Source organism: Pleurodeles waltl, chromosome 8 (genome assembly GCF_031143425.1).
Source record: "Pleurodeles waltl isolate 20211129_DDA chromosome 8, aPleWal1.hap1.20221129, whole genome shotgun sequence".
Classification (NCBI taxonomy): Eukaryota; Metazoa; Chordata; class Amphibia; order Caudata; family Salamandridae; genus Pleurodeles; species Pleurodeles waltl.
Genome location: NC_090447.1, coordinates 181,112,031 through 181,137,164, shown reverse-complemented (window position 1 = coordinate 181,137,164; position 25,134 = coordinate 181,112,031). Strand labels below are relative to the sequence as shown.

The following is a 25,134-nucleotide window of genomic DNA, read 5'->3' as shown; positions in this document are numbered from 1 at the left end:
TAAATGTGAAATCGCCAATCACCTCACCTGGTAAGGCAAGTAGGGCAAAGTGGATACAATTAAACTGATATACTTACAAGTCCGTATCTCTGGCTGTGAATACAGCGCTGGTACCTCAGTGAGAGGTTTTAGGATGTTTTGTATGAAGCTTTTATCGAAAAGAAACCCCCCAAAGCGTGCAAGTAAATATGAAGAGAGCTCTTGTTTAACTGGATAAATTGGCAGCTTACTGTTGTAAAGTTTTATGCACGTAGAAGTGTTAGGGAGGAAAATGAAAGGTATTGGTAATTTTGGAACCAATCAGACCTAGGTTACTTAGAGTTTTTGAAAACATTGGATTTGGCCCATCGCGTACTCCAACTAAGTCTAGATGAATATTTACTGGCGAGTAAGTGTTTTGTGGTTTGAAAAGACGCTCCAGTTGTCCTCTCCCTTTAGTTATATTTTTGGACACCAGTCATTAGGTCTGGCTTGACAGGCAGTTGTTGTTTTTATCAGTGTTTTAAAATACACATAAATTGGACTTTGGCGCCACCCAGGGGAGTATCTTTTTCTCACCTCATGCCGTTGGCTGGTCTATCGATCAGCTTTCTAGAAAGTGCTCCCCTTGGAATACAGCTGAAAAGTGCACTCAGGGCCTGACTTGGATCTTGGCGGAGGGAATACTCTGTCAGAGACGTGACGGATATAGCGTCCGCCGTATTAAGATCCCTATAGGATATAACAGGATCGTAATTCAGTGAACGGGATATCCGTCACGTTTCTGAACGATTGTTCCCCTCCGCCAAGATCTCAATCAGGCCAGCGTTGCCACATTCAGTTAGTTACCTCCTAAATTAGTTCTAAACAGAAAGCCATACTTTCATGCTATTTTTCTTCCAAACTATTTACAGAGCTAATAGGTCTGGCTTTAATACAAACAACAAACATGTATACACACCTGTATTTGCTTTTGCTAGCACATTAAAGCCAGACCTATTGACTTTGCCAGTGGTCGTCTTGTATGTTAGTGACTTTGAGTCTGCTACAGGGTTTTACTAGTTAGTTTGACGGTAGCACTACAGCTGCAACAAGCTGCTGTTTTGAGTATTACCTCTGCTTTTCGAATTAAAGTATTACATCGTGTTTTCTCCTAAGTGTTCCAATAATAAATTGTTGTGAACAGCAAATACAACCACTTCTTGTTGAAAAATGTAAAGCCAGCCATTCATGTGCAAGTGTGTTGAAGGCTAGCTGATCTTCTGATGCTGCTTGTGCTGTTCTGCTCATAGGGACAGTGGGAAGAAATGTTACTTTCTTTTAGAGATGAGGGGGCATACGTGCATTGCCTTTTAAGTAACGAAAGAATGTTTATCATTCTGTTTATTAGTGTCCAAATTAAGGCATTTTGCAAAAAAAAAAAAAAAAGATTTTAATGTGAAAATATCCAGCACATATTTGTGAAATTTCATTTTAGAATAAATACTACTTAATTGAACCTACGGTGTTTAAATAATTCAAAAAAATGAAATTATAAAGGCAAACCTTGAAGTTGATGCATTTAAATGTGTAATTACAAACAGATACTGTACGCCCCTGTTTTTCAACCCTGCCTGTTCGCTTTGCTCTTGAGTGAGAACAAGGGTGTGACACTGATTTTGCTCCTGCCCTTTTACTGCTTTCAGCTTTTACCAGACCTGAACAGCATCGTGTCCACTTGGAATTCACTTTTGAAAGAATCAAAACTGGATCAAGGCGACGAAAGGAAAGACAAGAAAGCCGCTGCCCCAGTGGAGGAGCCAGGTGAGGGGCCCGCGAAGCAGGGGCTGCTGGACGCTCCGTCAACAGCAGCTCTCTCTTCCCTGGAGTTTGCCTTATTTGAAGTAACTGGGATTGTGGATACGTTTATCTTCTTTCCACAAACACTTACGTGTTCTTAGCTTTCCCAGCGCTAGACACAGGGCCGCCTGGCTTCGCGCGTCCGAGTTCCACGCCATGCTCACCATGAGGCAGCTGTGTGTCACTGTGCCATCTATGTTGTGGCTGTGAAATGTACCTTGCGCAATATGCGATACATATTTTTTTGGTTAAAATAGCGACCTGACCATGGTGGTCCGTACCTTTGTTTCATTTGTATTAACTTCACCATTATATTTTCTTTTTAGGTTTCTCCAGTGGTGATGCAGAGACCGTCCTCCTGAAAGCCAGTATTCTTCACACTATATGTCTTTATCAGAAAGTTGTTCCTCACCTAGTAGCACAGAGCACCTTTGATTTTAGCAAACTTCTGAAAGGTATTTAGTCATCTGATTTCTTTCTGAATCTTGTACTCTGTTACTTGCAATTATTTTATTCACACAGCCTCGTATATATTTTGCTGGCTATTGTTTTTGTTTCCCCTTGCAAGCGAAAATAAAGACCGGCTGACCTGATGACCTGGGTGTCCGCAACAAGCGCTCCATTGTGTGGCCACTCAGTGCTCCATTGTGTGACCACTCAGTGCTCCATTGTGTGGCCACTCCTCTTTCAGAGGTCCACGTTACAAGACAAGCGAAAGAATGGTATATATGTAGTATGAAGTCTGGCTATGAAGTTACGATTGGCACTAAGAGGTGTATTGTCTTAGTGGAAAGCTCTAATTAAACCAACACTCACCCTTACAACAACAAAAAAACACATCCTCGAGGAGTGGCTATTGGAGACAGAATTATATTATGGGAACACTTTCGGTGCAATGTCTCATAATTGTATGCATGTAGTCACCTTCAGATTAAAAACTAGAACCTTTTCAAGTACCCAGAAGTAATATTAGTCGTAGGTGAATGTCATTAACACTATGTGTAATTAGTAGAAGTTATTTAGAAATGGGCCAACATAGTGAAAACATACAGCCTGAAGCCACGTTCCTGCTTCCATCTAGTGTGCCGAGGAACCAGAGTAAGAGAATATTGGCAAGTGTAATTTGCAGTCAAGGTGGCTCAGTGTGTCCGTGTGCTTGCTACTGGCATCTGTGCAGTCTGCAAGTCATATGGTTAAACATTATGCTCCTGTTTACTAAGTATTGTCATTCTAAGGCTTCAAAACGTGTTTCCCATCATTAAGCACCAACATAAAGGACCGGCAGTATGAGAAAACAGTTGCAAAGAGAAGGAGTTGTACACTTTGTCATGGATGCTGGGCCGTCCCTCTAACACACTAGCATCTTTTCTGTCCTCGTTTAAATAGCCAACAAGGCCTTATTAATACATGTGCTCAATATGCTCTGAAAGCTCTTAAACTTCAACGCTATGCACTGAAAACCCTTAGGGTACATCGAGGAAGAGGGCTGAAATAAACCACAAGGGAGGGAGTTTCTTAGTCCTGAAAATAGGCTGTTCTGTGGCTCATGTCTAGGAGCAGTAAGCTTTGACAAACTTTCGTTTACCCCATTAATGTTTAGGCCAATATTTTAAAGACCTAATTAAGATGATTAAGATCCTCAATGCTCTAACAGAGACCCAACAAGCTTTCTTCCTCTTACACAGGATGTCTTGACAGTATCCACTTGAATAGACATAAAAATGTTGGAACAATGTGCAATTGAAATTCTACTTCAGGCTGACTTACATATTGAGGCTGCGTTGTTGTCACTAAATGCCCTGAAATTTAGGTATTTTAATTGATCCTCTTCCTTCCTTCGAATCCTGTTTCTTCAGGGCTGCTCTCTTAGGTAATCCATCTCTTTTTCCAAGGCCCAGAAGGGACTGCAATTTCTTATACTTTTGGATATGAGCCATTCCGCGATCTGGAGGGAAGGATGTACTCATTATAAACATTGTCTCGGGTTGGGTAGAAAATGTCACTTGGTCACTTAGGAAGGCCAGCTGTCACCGATATCCTTGTTATCCTCATATTGCAAAAAAAACAGAACTTACAGGCGTTGCTCTGTCATTGAACTAACTTCCCCAGCTAAGTATCCAACATCATTGGAGACCCAGTGAATCCCACAAGTAGAAAACTGCTAACAAATCACTATTTAATATGTACATAAAAATATCTTTGATTCAGCGCAGGTATTAAAATTAGCATTTGCCTTTAATTACTGTGGATGACATTTCAAAATGTTATCCTCACATGTTCACGCAAATTTTTTTTTCAGCATGTCATGTTATGTATGGTAAAGGTAACCAAAAAAGGAAGAACCTTGACCAAGAGCAGAGGTGGTCGAGTAGGGCAAAAAAATACAAATTTTCTTTTTTGAACTATCTCCATTGACACTTTTTTAGTCTCATGGTAAAACACATCTGTTTCAATAATGACTGCAAATTTTATTTTCATATCCCTAACAAAAATACAGAAACCCAATAAAAATGTTCAGAGAGACACATTTTACATTTGCAAGACGATTGTACATTTTCTTTACATTACAACGTATCCTTGTATTCATCTGCTTCCTAAGGCCTTAGGAAAAACCTTAAAAAGTCCCTAAATTATGGGATTAGGCATGTTTAGACTAGGATATTTATATTTAAATATAATAAACACTACAATTACATGCCAATTCGGACTGATCTGTTTACACACAATTCCTTACATAAGTCCCATATACAGATAACCCATGGATGAGGGTGATATTGGTAAGATAGATGTCAGAGAAAACGCAAAAACGTCTGCCTGCTATACTAATTCTCTACTTTTTGTCGAAATTTACTCATGGCCTAGTCATTACTGCCAACGTTTATTGAGGCCTATATGGGAGTTGATGACTGTTCATTTATACTAGTAGACTTAATCTCAGAGGACCACAGCATAGAGTTGTTCTTGATGACTCCTTTTCTTAAAATACAAAGAGCTTCTCTCCCCTCCTACGTAAGAGTGCTTTTTTGACCTGATCGCAAACCAGCAATTGCACATTATCGAGCTGGTATGATAAATGCACACAGGGATGTCTTCTTTTTTTTAGCAGTTCTCTTTAAAAATGTCACCCCATTCAAGAATAAAAAGTAACATGCTTCTTAATGTAAACTTCAACCTCTCACCTTAAATCACATTCTGCTTTTACTCAAGCTAAACAATTGTAAAAATGTGTGAGCCTCTTGCTAAAGCCAAAAAGAAGCTCTTTAAGCCCTATAAAACATTGCATTATTTTGATTTTACGTTTTTATTGAGAGTATTTACATTCTGCTAGGATTTTCTGACTCAGGCTGCAAAGTAGTGCTCAAAAACCTGTGTAGGAAGTTGGCCCATTATGTGGTATTTGAATACTGTGTATCGGGTCCAGGGATTCCCCAGTGAGTGGACAGGGCTTGCTATGCAACCCCAAAGTGCTCTCCTTGTGGGTAGTGTGGTCGAGCAGCCTTAGGCATAACACAGGGGAGTGCAAGCCATCTGAAAATACACACAATAGTCAGTAAATGAGACACATGACTCAAGAAGGAGATCCACACCAATTTATAAAAATAACAAGTATCTTGATATGTTTAGACATCAGAGTTAAATCGCTCAGCTAAGTACGTTTTTAAATAGGAATTCTTTTCACTTTAAAATGTGGACTCTGTAATTGCTGAGTTCTGTAATGTTATCCTATGGGAGGAAAAATAAGTTCTGCAAACAAGAAGAGTACAGCGTCTTACAAAACCAATCTCCTGGGTTTAAGGTGAGTAGTGGGCAAGTTCCAAGGGATAACCCACAGTACACCCTCAGCGGTACAGGTGCAGAGTGCAAAACAGTGTCGGGTGGCCAAAGCATTCCTTTGGAGATTGGTTACTGTGGAAAGAGGCTGCACTCTGGCCAAGAGGCCAGTCAGGCTGACCCAACAGCGAGGCTCAGGCCTCACAATGCTCAGGCACAGGTAGGCACCTTTGGTCCTCTTCTCGACGGCTCAGGAGTGGCTGGTGCAGAGGTGTCCTTAGGTGTCAGGATTTCTTGACCAGAGCAGTTGCGGTAGAGGTGGGCTGCGGTGCAGAGGCTGCAGGCGTCGTCAGGTGGTCCAGGAGGGGTGAAACCACGATGGACTCAGATTCTGGAGGGCTTGGGAGCCTTGTTGGCAACGGTGGTCCACTTCAGCTCGGGTCGGATGCAGTGGTGACTTTAGGTATCATGTCCTGACGGTTTGAGAGTCCCTTCTTTGGAGTTTGTTGGAGAACAGGTCCGCTGTTAAAGGGAGGTCTTGAGTCTTTTTTAAAGGCAGGCAGTCCTCTCAGGTTTCTTGAGTCACAGCTGCAGGATGAGTCTACTTTGGTGCAGATTTTATTGAGGGATGCAGACAGGCCACGGGTTGGTACCAGGTCAGCTGCTTCTCTTCCATTGTTCTTTCACAGCTCTTCTTTGTCCTTGGTCTTCTTGGATCATCAGGATCTGTTTCTCTGTTGCCAGGGATTTCCCTGAATTTAGGGGTGTGTAGGGTAGTAGCCAATGGGCTATTGGCCCTTGGGGTCACTACGCCCCCTATATGATCACTTCCTGTGAGAAGTGGCCATACCCCTCTCCCAGAATTCCTAGGTATGCCATCTCAAATATGGCTATCTCTGAAACATCATGTCCACCTCACAGTAGCCCACCTTATGGGTGGTCCTAGCCTCGAGGTGGCACCCCTACCTGACTAACCAATTTTCCCACCTGTCCAGGTGCCAAATGGGCTTGGGTGTGTGTTGGGGGTGAGGGGAGCGTGGGTTGGGTGGGGGGATGAGGGAGGTCCTCTACTGTGGGGGGAGCCAGATTTGCCTATCAAAGGTGGTAGCCCGTTGATGCTTGCCACCTTAAGAAGGCTAATCAGCAGGTCATCCTGTGGGAGAGGATGTTACATCCTCTTTCTGGGCAGGATTTTGTTCTGTTCCTCCTGAGAACAGAAGGCTCTCACTCTAGGGGTCCAGAACGGTGTGTCAGGTGGCAGGCTGGTAGAAACCAGTCTCTGAGCACACTAGAGGATGGTAGGTTCCCAGGGGGCACCTCTAAAGTACCATCTGGGTGCATGTATTGGTAAATCCAACACTGGCATCAGTGTGGGTTCACCAGTATAAGATGTTGTTTACCAAACATCCTTATGTTTAGTGAAGCCATCATGTAGTTGGGGAACTCATGTCGACCAGTGTCCAGCACATGCATAAAAAATCGCTTCCCTGGTCACTTACTATGTCTGAGAATTGATAAAGACATAGCAGAGGCATATCTGCTCATGCAGATATGTCCTCACATGTAATATAATGCACCCTGCCATAGGACTGTAAAGCCTGCTAGAGGGGTGACTTACTTATATTGCATGCAGTGTTAGGGGATACGACACACATGATGTATGCCTTGTCATGTCTTCACTTTTGTCTGCCCCAAGGCACTCATCCTGCAAGGGGAGTCTGTCATGTGCTTGGTGACTAGTCCCTTAGGGTGGCACAATTCATGCTGCAGCCCTTAGTGACCCTCCTTAGTACCCCTGACCCTAGGTACCATGGGTACCATTTACTAGGGACTTACAGAGGGTGCTAAAAGATTTGCCAACTGAGGAAACAACTGTGCAGTTTTGGGAAAGAGCTCTGGCACAGAGGACCTGGTTAGCAGGAACCAGTACTCTTTCAGTTGAAATCACATCATGTACCATGTCAAAAAGAGGCACTTTCCTACACCCTGTTGACACCAAAACAATGATACATTTGTAGGCAAGCTAAAGACTCCCATATTTTTAGCATTATTTCTGAAGAAAAAAAGATCAGAAAATAGGCACAATTCCAACGGGACGACGGCATTTAGTCTTGTGGTGTCTAAAACTGAGAAGGCCATCCTCTTTTGGCAATTCTTTCAGTTTATTAATACTTATTTTAGTGCTTGCCTCCCAGGGATATACCATAGGGCTATAAACAAAGGAGCTTGTTTTTGCCACCAGTGATGTTTCCTCTGTAAAGGAATTTGTCAGAAGTACATCTACATCAAAAGGCTTAAAAGCTCAAGTATGTGGATAGTTTCCCTTCTGGGGTAAAAGGGGCAAAGCCTCTGCACAGATCAGGGCTTACCTTTTTTCCATTGAGTCCTCCACGGGTAACTAACGCTCTTTTTGTTAAATGGTGAAAAGCAAGAAAGAGCCCCCTGTGCCATGTAAGTTTGCCAACTTCGTAGAGATTACTCTCTTATCAGTAATACCAGTATTGTCACCGTGTAGGCCTTGTGCAGCGTCCGTATTCCCATCAGCAGATCATTCACAACATACCTGACAGAGAGATTGTCATTGTATTGATCCATTGTCTTCAATTTTTATGATTATTGGACCTGGACTTTTTTGCAGGGTTATCCCCAAATGTTTTGCCTTCCTCTGCCTGTTTTTGTTGTCTTTAGGGCTCTGGGCACTTTACCACTACTAATCAGTGCTAAGGTGCATGTGCTCTCTCCTCTAAACATGGTATAATTGGTTTGCACCTGTTGGACATATTCGATTTACTTGTAAGTCCATTGTAAAGTGGTATACAATATATCCAGGGCCTGTAAATTAAATGCTTCTAGTGGGCCTGCAGCACTGATTGTGCCACCCACAGAAGTAGCCTTTCAGTCCTGTCTCAGGCCTGCCACTGCAGGGGGCCTGTGTGTGCAGTTTACTGCCACTTGGCCTTGGCATTTAAAACTACTTGCCAAGCCTTAAACTCCTCTTTTATTACACCCCTAAAGTAGGCCCTAGATAGCCCTATGGGCATGGAGCTTTGTAAGGAAAAGGTAGGACATGTACCTTTATATTTTGCAGGTCCTTGTAGTGACAAACAGCCTGTTTACTACTTTAATACCTGCTGCTGTCAAAGGTTAGCATTGGGAACTCCTGTATGCCATTTTAAGTGGTAGTTCCTGATCAGAAAGGAGTAGCTTTGTCATGTTGGTATGTTTGGAATGGTAATGATGAATCCTTCTCACTGGTGTAGTTGGATTTTACATTACTGTTTTAGAAATGCCACTTTTAGAAAGTGGGCATTTCTCTGTGCTTATTACTGTCTGCTTTGCAGCCTCTCTCATCCACACCTGGGCCTGTGTGACAGCCACACTTTGTGCATACTCTCTAAACAGCCACAACACAGAAAGGGCTTGGTTTGTCAGGGGATACATCTGCATTCATCTGCATAGTGATAGTCTTCCTGGGCTGGGAGAGGGAGAGGTAGTTCACACTTGCATGTCAGTAGGTTGCGGCCTGCCCTCACACAATGGGCTGATTTACCCTCTACTGAGCCTATGGAGGCAGGGCTGGGTTGAAAGGGATAGTTTTACATTTCTGAGGCTTCCTTTTAAGTCACCTTTTCATCAAAGACACTCTTGAGTATAAGTCCATGGACTCTGACCCCATGTTTTCTGAGACTGTGTGGATGTCAAGCACTAACCTGTTTGTTCCATGGAGCCACATTGTTGACCAAGTTGCTAATTCCCAATTCCTCCTAGACGTTACATGCCTTCCACTTAAATGTACATGATCGGCATTGGAACTTCCTGGTGGAGAGGGGATGGATAAAAGAGAGAGAGACTGGAGCCACAGGTCCGGATCCGCATGAATGGTGATGGTCCTGGAAGAGCCACAATTTCCTATGATAAGTTACATATCAGCCAAACAGCTCATAACTTATAACCATGTACATACTAGTCTCTGACTACTATGTGCAAGGTAGGTGTACCTGTTAGGTTCCCCTTTCACGCTTTAGATGGCTCTCCCTTTGTCTGGGAACTTTCGGGAAACGAAGTGGATTACCTGTAATTAAATAAGAACCTTGAACCTCCTATAATATCCATGTCTACTCCCACTGTCACCCCAGATTGATCCCACGTCATCTTAATCAATACCTGCATAAATGTACTTCAAGTTCTGTGGATATCTTGTTTGACCTTGCTGACATTTCCTAAGAGGCTGACTCACTCGACTCCATAGACATTTAAATAGGTAACAAATAATGACAACAAGTTCCCAGGTAATTAGGCTTGCATACATTCATGGGTAAATTTATGCACTGTACTTAAAATTCCAAGGAACTCACATTCGGTGTTGTTTGATCACACTGAAAACATAGGGTTAATATCAAAAGATTACAGTGCAAAGCTTGCATCACTCTGGAAACATAGGGTTAATACCAAAAGATCACAGGGCAATGGTTGCACCACTCTGGGAACATAGGGTTAATATCAATAACACAAGAGGTTGGTTTTATCACTGTTACATAACAGCGTAAGTTGAGCTTAGCAATGAAACCTTCAGGCAATTCACAGAATGTTCCGTATCACGAGCACCAATTATGCACATGTCCTATTAATCTTAGCGATAACAAACATATTCACAATCCATTGTTTTTATGATAATTGCCCAAAAGAAATTCTTATCTGCAAGATATAGCAAGCAACTACGATAATCTTTATGACGTGATTAGCGTCCAGCATCCCAGTGACCGTAAACACCAATGATGTGCCTTCTTAGACGCATCGCGCTCTGAAACATCCGACTTTGAAATATCGAGTCGGCAAGTGTCACGTTTTCACAAAGAAATACTTTCCGAGCACACGCATTGCGTTACCGCCTCTTTAGTAGTAAATTCTTTCGATCTCTCCAACTCCCCAGAAGCGGCATCCAGGGAACAGGACTGAACACGAAGATCAATTGTGGAGAAGCAGAGACTCCTTCTCTGCAGCTGGTGACCTCTATAGCAGGCAATTTACTCAGGCCGGGTGGGGGTATGAATACCTGCTGCATCTAGCCACACCCAGTCTGAGTCATAGGGATGCTGAAGGCTTGAGCAACACATGTCTGTTAGAAATGGGGTCTCTAATTGGCAGAGGTATACACCCTTGTCCAAGAAGGAACCACAATCCTAGTCACAGTAAGTCACACACAATCCAAATTATCCTGTGCCCACCTTCTGGTAGCTTGGTACTGAGCAGTCCGGCTTAATTTAAAAGGCAATGTGTAAAGTACTTGTGCAAAAAATCATACAGTAACACAGTGAAAGCACCACAAAAATACACCAGACAGGTTTAGAAACATAGATAATATTTGTCTGAATAGAATAAAGCCAAAACTGCAAAGATCCAATAACCACAAGTTGAAATATCACTTTTAGAATGTTTAAAAGAGTCTTAATCCTTGGAAATAAACAGTTGTCTCTATGTTACTCACAGTACCAGGTATGCATCAAAAATAACGATGCACGGAGAACGCAGAGGAGGATATGCGTGGAAAAATAAGGTGGCGCGTTGATTTGTCTGACTGGGCACATACGATGCGTCGTTTCTTTCCATGCTGCAAGGGGTTTGCGTAATTTTTCAGCGCACAGTCTTGGTTCCTCACTGCAATGCAGGATATTTTGACGCCCAGGGATGATGAGGGGAAAGATCCTTGATGCGCGGTGTTGGAAAATGGGTTATTGGTAGGGCAGGTAGGTACCTACACCTAGCAACAAGCCACAAACCTCCACAAAAGTACAGTTAGGTCTCGGTAAATTAATCCCAGCTCTACCCTTGGTAGCTTGGCATCGAGCGTCAAGGCTTAACTTAGGAGACAAAGTGTAAAGCATTCAAATATCACAAAACAGTAATTAAATAAAACACAGGAAACAGTTTAAAAATCCAAAACCAATTTATAACAATAGCTTATATTTTTATCTTTAAAATGACACAAAAACGATTAAAATCGGTTCAGGGGAACCGGAGATATGAATTTTTAAAGTATTATTATTTTCTAGCGCTTAGAAACAAAAAAAGCGCCAATCGGGTCATCTGGTTGCACCAGGACCGGGACAAAGTCAAACTTTCAGGCCGACCGCGATGGAGCCCTGCTCGGATACAGGTCGCGGGAAGCCTCGGTTAAAAAGTTACCTTCTGACTTAGTCTTTATTTTGAAGTTTTTCTTCACCGGGACGAACCTGCCAGTTGGATCCGACCTCCTGGAGCCCTTGTCCGGATACGCGAAGTCGGTTTCCTCGGTGGTGATTTCTACCTTCGGACTTAGTCGTTTTTTCGAGATGAAAATCCTTCGACCGGGGTAAACCTGGATCTTGATCCGACGTCCGTGGAGCCCTTCTCGGATACGATGGCTGGAAGGTCCCGGTCAACTTTTTACGTTCGGACTTAGTTTTTTTTTTGGATGTTTTTCTTGACCGGGACGAACCACGAAGTCAGGCCGGGTCGCGGTTGAGGCAAGCCGGCTAGAATTTCCGCGTCGAGTCGGTCACTTTATGGAGCTTTTTTTAAAAAATTCTCCAATCTTTTCCAAACTTCTGGGGCTTCACCCAGATGTTCTTTTAAGGTTCTTTTGGGGTCCACAGCTCACCCCAAGGGTCCAGAAGTTCTGTGATGGTCCTTGGGGGTGCGGACTTCAACTCCCAGAATGCACCTGGCGCAAACTCCTTTTTGGCCACTGGACAGTGGTCAGCTGGTCGCTTTCTTCAGGAGTTGGTGCAGGGGACTCTGGTTAGCAATTTTTCACCTGTAGCAAACAGGGAGTCCCTCCTTGAACCAGTTGAAGCCAGGCAAAGTCCTTCTTGTGGTGAAGCCCAAGTGTGCAGCTGGTGCAGTCCTTCTGAGTGCAGGGTCCAGGTGCAGGCCAGGGGTCCAGCAGGGCAGTCCTTCTTCTTCTTTAGTTCCTTTCTTGTTGAATTCTGGAGGGGATCTCAGGCGTGGGTGCAGGTCTGCCAGTTTTATCCTTGCTCCTGGGTGAAAAGCAGGGGGGCCCTGGTTCTCCAATCAGGGACAGGGTCGTCCCCCTGTGATGACCACTTCCTGGGAAGTGTGGCAAAAATCCATCCCAGAAGGCAACAGTCTCTAAAAATCCAAAATGGATGAATCTGATTTTTGGAGGAGAGATCTGGCTGAGCCCACCCACTGGTGTGGCTAAAAATCATAAACACACCCCTCTCCTGCCCTCTCCTAATCTAATCAAGGGGGCACCTAGCTGTCTGGGGTTGCAGGATGTGGGGGTGTTGCTGGGTGCTGCAAATGTCCTTCTCTGCCTTTGAAGACCAGTTTGGCAGCCCTCCCCCTTCCTGCCTCACCATCTGCTGAGGGGAGATTCTCTCCCCCAAGCACATTCCTTTGTGTGAAGTCAGGCCACTTCACACCTCATTAAAGTAGCCTGGCAGAAGCTGCTGCAGGCTGGCCAATCAGAGCACAGCAGCAAAAACAATGCAGAGCTGAAATTGGCAACTTTTTAGGTAAAGTCTAAACTTTTTACCTGCACTAGTTATATTAAATCCAACAACTGGAAGTTGTGGGATTTATTATAACAATCAATTTGATACCAAATTCTTGGTATGTAACATTTAAGGAGACTTTAAAATTTTAAATAAAGTCTGCCCATTCTAGCCTATGAAGGCCATTTACTTCAATGAGGGAAAAACGAATTTGGCTGTTTTTACCTCACCAGGGCTTATAAATCTACTTTTATAAAGTCCCTGCTTATAGTTACATGGCACCCAGCCCTAGGGGCACATAGGGCACACCTTAGGGGTGACTTATATGTAAAAATAAGGTAGTTTAAGACTTTGGAAGTACCTTTAATTCCAAAGTCGAATTTGCATATAACTTTAATTTAAAAGCAGCCAGCAAGGCAGGCTTGCTTTTAAAATGACACTGGGCACCTCAGCAATGCACCTAGGTGTGCACCACCTATGCTGTGGCCCCTAAACCTACATGCCCTACCATATACTAGGGACTTATAGGTAGGTTAACTTAGCCAATTATAATTAGCCTAATTTGCATATCCATTTTACACAGAGCACAGGCCCTGGGACTGGTTAGCAGTACCCAGGGCACCATCAGAGTCAGGAAAACACCAGCATAAAGTGGAAAATGGGGGCAAAAAGTTATGGGGCCTCTGCAATCAGCCCCAGTTTCTCACACAACCCCCCCCCAGCCCACACGCCCAGGAGACTCAGCCCAACCCTGGGAGAGTCTTCCTGGCTTGTTAGGCGAGGAAGACAGTGAAGAAAACTGGCTGTTCCTTTGCAGGGCCTACTCTGCCTTACATCCTCCTGTCAGGGTCTCTCCCTCTGGGTAGTGAACCCACCCCAACAATGAAAGGACCCATTTCAAATTGAAACTTCCCTCTAGGGGGGTCTTCCTCCTCTCTCTCTGCCAACTTGGGTAGTGAGGTGCCCACCTCCCCTACTCCTAACTTTGCTAGGGCAACACCTAGCTTACCCAAAGAGGTCACCCAACACTTGAGCAACCCCACCATGACCAACAGGGTCAGGGGGCCTACTTTGCTATTGGCCTTGGGGTCTGCCTCCCAGGCCAAGTACAGTGCTGCCAGGAAGGCTAGCACCCAGCAGAGGCTACTGACAGCTGTCAGTACCCAGAACCACACCCTAAGCTCTCCACTGACAGGTGGCTGAGCTGCTTTAGGGGCATCTTTGGGGTCCTGGCACCCCTCTTGCTGTCTAGAGTGGGGGGCTACCACCTCCTGTGGCAGACACCCTCCTTCCACTCTCCCTTCTGTCAGTGCAGGGGCAACACCCTGCATCTGGACAGCTGCCTGACTACTCAGGACTTCCTTAGGGTCAGGTGAGGCCTCACCAGTGCCAACTCCGGGCTCCCCCCTTACTGGGGCAGAAGGCCCTTGGCTCCCTGGAACTCTCTTTAAGAGTGGCCTACCCTTCCTTTTCTTCTTTCCTTTTCTTGGGGACCCCTGTCTCCTAACTGTAGGGACTGACTCCCCAGGACTTTGGGTTGGGGGGGCGCCCTGGGCGACCACCCCATCTGTGACCAGACTCACCTCTGGGAGGTCATTGCCCAGGATACAATCTAGGGGAAGGTCAGCACTGACTACCACCCTAATCCAGTCAAGGATACCCTCCCTCTCTAGGGGCACTATGGCTACAGGTTTGGAGGTGACCTCCCCTGTGGCTATCCTGACTTTCTTTGTCTTTCCTGGGACATACATGTCTGGGGTCACTAACCGGTCACTCACTACAGTGTGACTGGCACAGGTGTCTCTCAGGCCAGTGGTAGGGATCCCATTCACTTGAATGTGGTGGAAGTGCCTACTCCCACCCTCAGGGATCACCAGCTTACTATCTGGTCCTGTCTCCCAGCACAATGCTAGGAGGACTTCATCATCTGAGGAATCCTCCTCTATGGCTACACTGGACAGCCCAGTGCTAACCACCTTCTTTGGACAGGCTGCATCTCCTCTGAAGTGACCTGTCTGCTGACAGTCAAAGCAAGCCCTACTGTCCAAGAGCTTTTTTAACCCTGGGTCTCCCTGTCTCTGCATGTCAGAGTGGGAGTGGGATTTACTCTCCTCCTTCTTAGGGTTCTGGGGTACAGAGGGAGTCTCTGTGGTGGGCTTACCACCTCCCTCCTTAGGTTTTTGGGGACCTGTCCCCCCCTTCTTGGAGTCTCCCCCCTGGGACTTGACAACCACCCTGGTTCTCAACCACTCATCAGCTGCCTCCCCTAGCTCTCTAGGGTTGGTCAGCTTAGAGTCCACTAGATGCTGGCGTAACCTTTCTTGGATACAATTGGTCAAGATGTGCTCTCTCATGATCAGATTGTATAACCCCTCATAAGTATTTACTTTGTTGCCAATAATCCAGCCCTCCAGTGCCTTTAGTGAGGTGTCTACAAAGTCAACCCAAGACTGGGTACTGACCTTCTGGGTGTCCCTGAACTTCATTCTATATTGCTCTGGGGTCAGACCAAACTTCTTGGCTAAGCACCTTTTCATACTAGGGTATGAATCTGCCTCCTCCCCCCTTAAGGTCAGAAGCCTATCCCTCCCTGAGTTGGGGACCAACTCCCACAAAAGGGAACCCCAGTATTGAGGCCTAACCCTTCTCATTTGGAGTGCCCTCTCAAAGGCCTCCAACCACTTATCTATGTCATCCCCCTCTACATAAGCAGGGACCACCCCCTTGGGTAATCTGGGGCAAACTCCCCCACCCATGGACACCTCAGCTTCTTTATCGCTGCTTCCATCTCTTTTTTCTTTGTATGCCCACTTTTTTTTTTCTAGGGCCAGCTTCTCTGCTTCCAAAGCTATGTAGGCTAGCTGGGCTTCCAGCTCTCTTTCCCTGATGGATGGGTTCTCTCCTCCTGAAAGGACCCTCTTCCTACCACTAGCTTTGGGTCTGCCCCTAGTGACTGTATCCAGTGAGGACCGTTCCCCCTCTTCCTCACTTGGGGTCTGATGCCTTCCCTCCCCTGAGTGGTTAGAGTTAGCATCTTCCTCTTTTTCTTCCTCCTCTGGAGCTTCCTCTGTCTCTACCTCTTGTGCCTCAGCCCATGCTGTCAGGGATTTAATCAGGATTTGCTTCCTGAGATCAGGGGTTGCAGGCAACCCCCTCTCAATACACAACCCCCTAAGCTGGACTACTGTCAGTGTGGGTGGGCTAGCCAGATCAAGCTCCATGGTTCCCTAGTTTTGTGTCAACAAAAACTTTTTGCAAAAATTGGTAACAAGAATTTAGAAAAATTACAAAAATTCAATAATTGAAATTAATCCAAATTAATTTAAAATTAAAAATTAAAAACAATTTTTGCACTAGGACAATTTAAAGGATTTTTAATTTGTTTTATCTAAAACTGTAACGTGATATTGAACACAAGTACAGGATCCCGTCGCTGCTTCCAATTATGTTGGAAAATGGGTTATTGGTAGGGCAGGTAGGTACCTACACCTAGCAACAAGCCACAAACCTCCACAAAAGTACAGTTAGGTCTCGGTAAATTAATCCCAGCTCTACCCTTGGTAGCTTGGCATCGAGCGTCAAGGCTTAATTTAGGAGACAAAGTGTAAAGCATTCAAATATCACAAAACAGTAATTAAATAAAACACAGGAAACAGTTTAAAAATCCAAAACCAATTTATAAAAATAGCTTATATTTTTATCTTTAAAATGACACAAAAACGATTAAAATCGGTTCAGGGGAACCGGAGATATGAATTTTTTAAGTATTATTATTTTCTAGCGCTTAGAAACAAAAAAAGGCGCCAATCGGGTCATCTGGTTGCACCAGGACCGGGACAAAGTCAAACTTTCAGGCCGACCGCGATGGAGCCCTGCTCGGATACAGGTCGCGGGAAGCCTCGGTTAAAAAGTTACCTTCTGACTTAGTCTTTATTTTGAAGTTTTTCTTCACCGGGACGAACCTGCCAGTTGGATCCGACCTCCTGGAGCCCTTGTCCGGATACGCGAAGTCGGTTTCCTCGGTGGTGATTTCTACCTTCGGACTTAGTCGTTTTTTCGAGATGAAAATCCTTCGACCGGGGTAAACCTGGATCTTGATCCGACGTCCGTGGAGCCCTTCTCGGATACGATGGCTGGAAGGTCCCGGTCAACTTTTTACGTTCGGACTTAGTTTTTTTTTCGGATGTTTTTCTTGACCGGGACGAACCACGAAGTCAGGCCGGGTCGCGGTTGAGGCAAGCCGGCTAGAATTTCCGCGTCGAGTCGGTCACTTTATGGAGCTTTTTTTAAAAAATTCTCCAATCTTTTCCAAACTTCTGGGGCTTCACCCAGATGTTCTTTTAAGGTTCTTTTGGGGTCCACAGCTCACCCCAAGGGTCCAGAAGTTCTGTGATGGTCCTTGGGGGTGCGGACTTCAACTCCCAGAATGCACCTGGCGCAAACTCCTTTTTGGCCACTGGACAGTGGTCAGCTGGTCGCTTTCTTCAGGAGTTGGTGCAGGGGACTCTGGTTAGCAATTTTTCACCTGTAGCAAACAGGGAGTCCCTCCTTGAACCAGTTGAAGCCAGGCAAAGTCCTTCTTGTGGTGAAGCCCAAGTGTGCAGCTGGTGCAGTCCTTCTGAGTGCAGGGTCCAGGTGCAGGCCAGGGGTCCAGCAGGGCAGTCCTTCTTCTTCTTTAGTTCCTTTCTTGTTGAATTCTGGAGGGGATCTCAGGCGTGGGTGCAGGTCTGCCAGTTTTATCCTTGCTCCTGGGTGAAAAGCAGGGGGGCCCTGGTTCTCCAATCAGGGACAGGGTCGTCCCCCTGTGATGACCACTTCCTGGGAAGTGTGGCAAAAATCCATCCCAGAAGGCAACAGTCTCTAAAAATCCAAAATGGATGAATCTGATTTTTGGAGGAGAGATCTGGCTGAGCCCACCCACTGGTGTGGCTAAAAATCATAAACACACCCCTCTCCTGCCCTCTCCTAATCTAATCAAGGGGGCACCTAGCTGTCTGGGGTTGCAGGATGTGGGGGTGTTGCTGGGTGCTGCAAATGTCCTTCTCTGCCTTTGAAGACCAGTTTGGCAGCCCTCCCCCTTCCTGCCTCACCATCTGCTGAGGGGAGATTCTCTCCCCCAAGCACATTCCTTTGTGTGAAGTCAGGCCACTTCACACCTCATTAAAGTAGCCTGGCAGAAGCTGCTGCAGGCTGGCCAATCAGAGCACAGCAGCAAAAACAATGCAGAGCTGAAATTGGCAACTTTTTAGGTAAAGTCTAAACTTTTTACCTGCACTAGTTATATTAAATCCAACAACTGGAAGTTGTGGGATTTATTATAACAATCAATTTGATACCAAATTCTTGGTATGTAACATTTAAGGAGACTTTAAAATTTTAAATAAAGTCTGCCCATTCTAGCCTATGAAGGCCATTTACTTCAATGAGGGAAAAACGAATTTGGCTGTTTTTACCTCACCAGGGCTTATAAATCTACTTTTATAAAGTCCCTGCTTATAGTTACATGGCACCCAGCCCTAGGGGCACATAGGGCACACCTTAGGGGTGACTTATATGTAAAAATAAGGTAGTTTAAGACTTTGGAAGTACCTTTAATTCCAAAGTCGAATTTGCATATAACTTTAATTTAAAAGCAGCCAGCAAGGCAGGCTTGCTTTTAAAATGACACTGGGCACCTCAGCAATGCACCTAGGTGTGCACCACCTATGCTGTGGCCCCTAAACCTACATGCCCTACCATATACTAGGGACTTATAGGTAGGTTAACTTAGCCAATTATAATTAGCCTAATTTGCATATCCATTTTACACAGAGCACAGGCCCTGGGACTGGTTAGCAGTACCCAGGGCACCATCAGAGTCAGGAAAACACCAGCATAAAGTGGAAAATGGGGGCAAAAAGTTATGGGGCCTCTGCAATCAGCCCCAGTTTCTCACACGCGGAAAGGAGGCATGGGTGCTGCGTCGATCCGGTAGGCGCTGCGTCAAATTTCCACTCAGGAAGTCGGGCTGCACAGTTCTGGTCGGCTGTGCGGACATTTCTCAGCTGCAATGCAGGCTTCATGTCGATTCCGGCAGGTGGTACATCTATTTTCAACGCAGAAGGATTTTCCTGAAGAGATGAAGTCTTTTTGGCTCTGACACTTCAGAAAACAGGAGGCAAGCTAAATCCAAGTCCTTGGAGAGCACTTTTGGGGAAGACAGAGTCTTTCTCAGCAAAGTCAGAGGCCAGCAGGGCAGCAGTCCTTCTCAGCAAAGCAGTCCAGATGAGTCCTTTGGGCAGCCAGGCAGTTCGTCTTGACAGGGTGCAGGTGTATATACCAAAAAATGCCTTTGAAGTGGGGAAACTTCAAAGAGTGGTTTTGATGTACACAAGTTCCCCTTTCTGTGCAGTCCTGTGTGCCAGGGTCCCAGTGGGTGGTTTGGCAGTCCATTGTGTGAAGGCAGGCCACTAGCCCACTAGCCTTTGAAATGTAAGCATCGGGTCCGCCCCACTTCCACCCCAGGAAGACCCACTCAGTATGCCGATGAGTGCAGGTGTGACTTAGTGTCCTGTGCTTGTGGTTGTCTGAGTGAAATGCACAAGGGAGCTGTCAACCAGCCCAGACGTTGATTGGAGACAGGCTGTAAGGCACAGATGGTTTTTAAGTGCAGAGAAACGCTCACTTTCTAAAAGTGGCATTTCTAAAATAGTAATATAAAATCCAACCTTACAAATAAGCAGAATTTTCCATTACCATTCCGAACATAGTAAATATGACCTGGTAACCCCTTTCAGATCAGAATCTATCACTCAAAAAGTATATGAGAGCAGACCTGATGCTAGTCTATGAAAGGAGCAGGCCTCACAATAGTGAAAATTTAATTTAGGAGTTTTTCACTACCAGGATATATAAAACACGTGTACATGTCCTGCCTTTCACCTACATAGCACCATGCCCTCCGGGTTACCTAGAGCCTACCTCAGGGCTGACTTATATGTAGAAAAAGGAGAGTTTAAGGCTTGGCAAGTACTTTCAAATGGCAAGTCGAATTGGCAGTGACACTGCACACACAGGCCTTGCAATGCCTGGCCTGAGACATGGTTAAGGGGTTACTTAGGTGGATGGCACAATCAATGATGCAGGCCACTAGTATTATTTAATTTACAGGCCCTGGGCACATGTAGTGCACTTTAATAGGAACTTATAAGTAAATCAAATATGCAAATTGGGAATGAACTAATGTTACCAATGTTTAAAGTAGAGAGCATATGCACTTTAGCACTGGTTAGCAGTAGTATAGTGCGCAGAGTCCTAAAACCAGCCAAAAAGGTGTCAGGAAAGTGGCGGGAGGCAGACAAAAAGTTGGGGGATGGCCACCCTAAGCCTGTCAGGTCTAACAGTGTCCTAAACAAGCATTGGTCTTGGTAAACAAGCATTGGTATCTGCAAAACATTCTTATGGGGTTACAACAAACATTGGTCCCTGCAAAGGCAGATGATTGGCTTAAGAGTTCTTTATTGGAGCACATACAGGTTTGCAGGCCCTAAAGTAGGACGTGTAACCAGATGCTGCTGGCTCTACAAACTGCACATTTGACTGCTGTGCTGCCAGGAGGAACTGCCATTTAGACTACCTGCTTTGTTGTGCTGGCCTGCTGCTTACTGACTGCTTGGCTGCAGGAGTGACTGCTGCCTTGCACTTTACCTTTATGTGCTGGTGTGCTGCTGCTCCCTTTGTGCACCCAAATGCTCTCCAACGGCTTGTTGGCTTCCTTCAGAGTTTCAAGACATTAAAAGACTCTGTACCAGTGTGATTGCCGTGGGACTTTGAGTCTGGCAATTATAACAACTTTTAAAACGTCCTATGCTCATTCTGTGAGCATAGCACCTAATGTTGCCTGATTTTTCTGTGTGCTTGGGAGAAGTGCTGAGGTGCAGGTGTGGTTACCAGGACTGAGAAACCTGAGTGGGGAACCAGAGGCCAGAGAGCCGGCAAGGTGTTGTTAGCCTGAATCTTTCATGTTCTGGGGAGTTCTAAGGGACGCGTGCTGATGACTGTATTGGATTCTAAAGCCATCGCCTCGACATCGAAGATTGCCCTCCTTCAGATTCCAGGGAGTGTTTCACGACATGCTCTTGCTGCTCAAGGAGGTTGAGCTAACCTCCGCTTCAGAGATGGTAAGTACAGCAACAAGGGAAAACTGTATCAACCAACGTCCTTGTTATGATGACCCGCCCCAGAGCTGCGTTGTGGACGCGCAACTAGGCAAGGCAGTTGGTTAAGGAGGCAGGGCCTGTCCCCGAGGCTCACTGGTATTCCATCCAGAGTCTTTTCCCCCAGCACCGTTGAAGGGTGCCCACGACTGGATACATACCCTGAGGTTGCCTCTTGTAGGAAAGTGCCCCTTTTTGACATGGTCATCTTAACCGTTTGGCTGATATTCGATGCATTTTTGCCTGAAAGTGCACTAGGTAACTACAAATAATTTGAGAAGGTAGTAATGGTGTAATTATTGCACCTCCTATCCTACAGACAATAACAGAAATGGGTAAGGTGAAATACAGCAAACACCCGACAGCAAGGTGAATGTCAGTCTTTTAGCCTTACTACCAAAGGCAAAGCAATTAATGGTGCCAATTGGGTCCTCTGAGACTTCATAGTCACGAAAAGAACAGACACACTCTGAACATAAAGTCCAAAAATAAGTCTTTATAATACAAATAGTAAGGATGTGTAGAAACCAGATGAAGTCTGAAACTTTTATTTGGAACGTTCGATTGGGACTAAAACTCAGCGTCTAAGATGAGGACTTATCATGGTCCTTACGCTATTTGAACCTTTAACTTCCAAGAATACACACATGCTATGACCCGCTGATTAGGATATACGGTATATATCCACTACTAGATCTTTGGCACAATTTTTTTAATGTGTCATTATACACCACTCGTCTCGAAGATGTTCTTCGTACCTAATTTTTGACCATAGAAGAATTTTCAACATTTCTCTGTGCCTACCTTCTTAAAGGCATTTCTTGCCCATGCACAGAAATTTGACTGAAAGGATCGACTTTCGGACACAGATATCTTTCTGACATTCTTTTGAGGAGCATCACATTGTATCCTGGCAGAGCATCACATTGTATCCTGGCAAGTACGACAGGTTTCATGGCTTATATGCATCACATTTAGTACCGTGGTAGGACTCAAGATTAGACCTTTTTTACAAATTTATAGCCTTTTCACGGATGTGACAAAACATGTCGGCTGGTGTGTAAGGAATCTGTAGATTTGGAAGAACTAGTTTTGCTACATACCAATAAATGATTCAGACTTCATGTGCTTTCTATGCATCCTTATTATTTGGATTGTAAAGACTTATATTTAAACTTTATTTTCAGAATGCACTGGGTTCCTTCTAACCAGGTCCCAAGTGCCAGATCTCTTTCCCTAAAACTGTGCGATTGTTCCCCTATTGGAAATACCTTTGGCTCCCCCTATAATTCCCTAGCAAATGGTACCCCTGGTACTTAGGGCATGGGTACTAAAAAGGGTCCCCAAGGGATGCAACATGTATTGTGGCACTCTCTGGGACCCCTCACCTAGCACATGCAGGCTCCCATTGCAGGCTGCCTATCTTGGTGCAGCTAAAAGTGAAAACACAACATGGCGCACAGTCTGGATATCCTCAACACTGCATGCTGTTTATGTAAGTCACCTGTGCAACTGGCCTACAGCCTTAAGGCAGGGTGCATTATATTACATGTGAGGACGTATCTGTAAGAGCAGATATGCCCCTGCTATGTCTTTGTCGATTCTCAGACATAGTGAGTGGACAGGGAAGCCATTTCAAATGCATGTGCTGGACACTGGTCAATATGAGTTCCCCAGCTACATGATGGCTTCACTGAAAATAGGGATGTTTGATATCAAACATCTCGTATTAATAAACCCCTCAATGATGCCAGTGATGGATTAATTAATACATACACTCAGAGGGCACATTAGAGGTTCCCCCTGAAAACATACCAACTACCAGTGTGTAGACTGACTAGTTTTAGCCAGCCTGCCACCACCAGATATGATTTTGACCCCTCAGGGTGAGAGACTTTGCTCTTGGGCGGTCAGAAACAAACCTGCTCTGGGAAAGGACATTCAAGACTAGCGCTCAATGGCAGATATGCTTTTGAACACTGACCTTGACTCATCGCCACTGATACACCTGGTGATGATAACCTCCCACCCGAATGGCATACTCAAGTTGTGTATACGAGGGATGTGCCGCGACGCATACTTGGAGTGAATGAACATGTAATGGGTTACATAACAAAACAGGGCTGCATTGTGCTGGGGGAAACCGTGTGGCAGTGCTGTCATTACTGTTCCTTTCATGTTACACAAAATTAATAAATACTTTAAAAAATGGTGAAAGGATGGGTTATAATGGGAATTTGAAAGTGTATGCTTTGCAATTGATGCTAGCTATATGTATTTTCTGGCAGATGTTGCAATTGATTATGTAAAAAAATGAAAAATTACATTTTTATTAAAAAAAAAAAAAAAAAACTAATTTGGGCATATCAGCAGTTTGACAATGTAATGCTGCACACTGTCCATCTATCAAAGGGTAGTTTGATTGGATCAAATCAACATTGGCAGCCTGGCAGTTCAGTAGCTTATAATTTTTTGTACATATTGCTTTAGTGTTAAAGCCCAAACCTGAGGGTTCCCTTTACATCACATCTGATGCAAGGTGACCACTGAAAATGCATGCGTACAGAATAAAAAAAAAAAAACAAAAAAAAGCCTACTTTGAGGGAAATTTGAAATTACTTTTTAAAGGAATAAAGAATGAGTTTTCATGGAGACAGGACTTTCTTAGTCTTAAGAAAACCTGTGAAATCAGCCGCCACTAAAAATTAAGAAAGAATATTCCATGTTGGACTGCCTAACAGCAGTTAGAAGTTGGATGGTGATGCTCTGACTGTTCCTTTTCCTATGCTGAGCCGAGATACAATTCTGTGTGTGTGGCGCAGAATATGAATAAAGTTAATAAATTAACTAAATTTTAATTCCAATTAAATAACACACAGTAGCACAATAGTTTCTCATACAATGCATTTCGTGGTTATCATCATCATGTGTCCGGAGGTGGTACTCTCAACCCTTAGAAGTTGTTTTTTAAGTTGGTTCACAAGGCCAACACTACACACCAAAGTAGGATGTCCCTCACAGAAACAAAAAATGCACAGTTCTTGAGTTTCACAAGAGCAAAAGACAAGTTAGAAGAATTAACTTGACGATGATATCAATCAAATACTATGAATTAAAATAGCCACCGGAGGAACTGCTACTTTCCACAGATGGAGTACATGGAACACAGAGCATTGTGAAAGCTAAAAGGCCGAATTCCCCCCCCCCAAAAAAAAAATCCACAACTGAAGGATATTGATGAGAAATACATTGTTTTTAGCATGGCCACATAAAGGTTATTTTGTTCGCTGGTTTGCCGGAACATCAGCTACACAACACGGGGCAAGGCCAATCAAGGAAACTTATGACTGAGAAGGTGCTGCGGCTGGAAAGATATGATCAAGAAACCTTGGCGACAATTAAAAACAGGAATGCAGGGATGCCAAATAATGTTTTGGCACCTGGAGCACAGGAATGCAGGGAAAATGACACCAATGTTGGGTGATTATAATAAAATTAAGGTTGGAAGTGAATGTCCAAATGGTCAAGATCTGACAATGCCTCAGTCAATCAGCACCTTACCTGGAGACATCCTGTCACTAGAGGAATCACTAACTTCTTAAGGAGTAACTAAAGACTGAAGATTGCAACTGATATTGACCACGGGGATACAGATGAAGAAGTGGATTTCTTGGATGAACATTTTTACTGATGCTAATAAGGAGTAGGCTATCTTGATCATTGTTTGAAATTGGGTTTCTGGTTGGCTAGGGTATGGACCTGAGCCACTTTAGTCAGGGTAAGTAAGTTACACACACCACATATAACCTGTGCTCACCTTCTGGTTGCTTGGTGCAGAGCAGTCAGATTTATCC

The 25,134-nt window shown here is 44.6% G+C and overlaps 1 protein-coding gene across 1 annotated transcript in view; it reads left to right on the top strand.

The window, feature by feature from the left end:
• The window catches only part of URB1 (URB1 ribosome biogenesis homolog), a 683,114-nt gene that overhangs the window by 186,949 nt on the left and 471,031 nt on the right, over nt 1-25,134 (top strand). The window contains exons 12-13 of the mRNA XM_069204026.1: nt 1,665-1,782; nt 2,145-2,273. Of these exons, the coding sequence (XP_069060127.1) occupies nt 1,665-1,782; nt 2,145-2,273 (247 nt within the window). The remainder of the gene's footprint in view (nt 1-1,664; nt 1,783-2,144; nt 2,274-25,134) is intronic.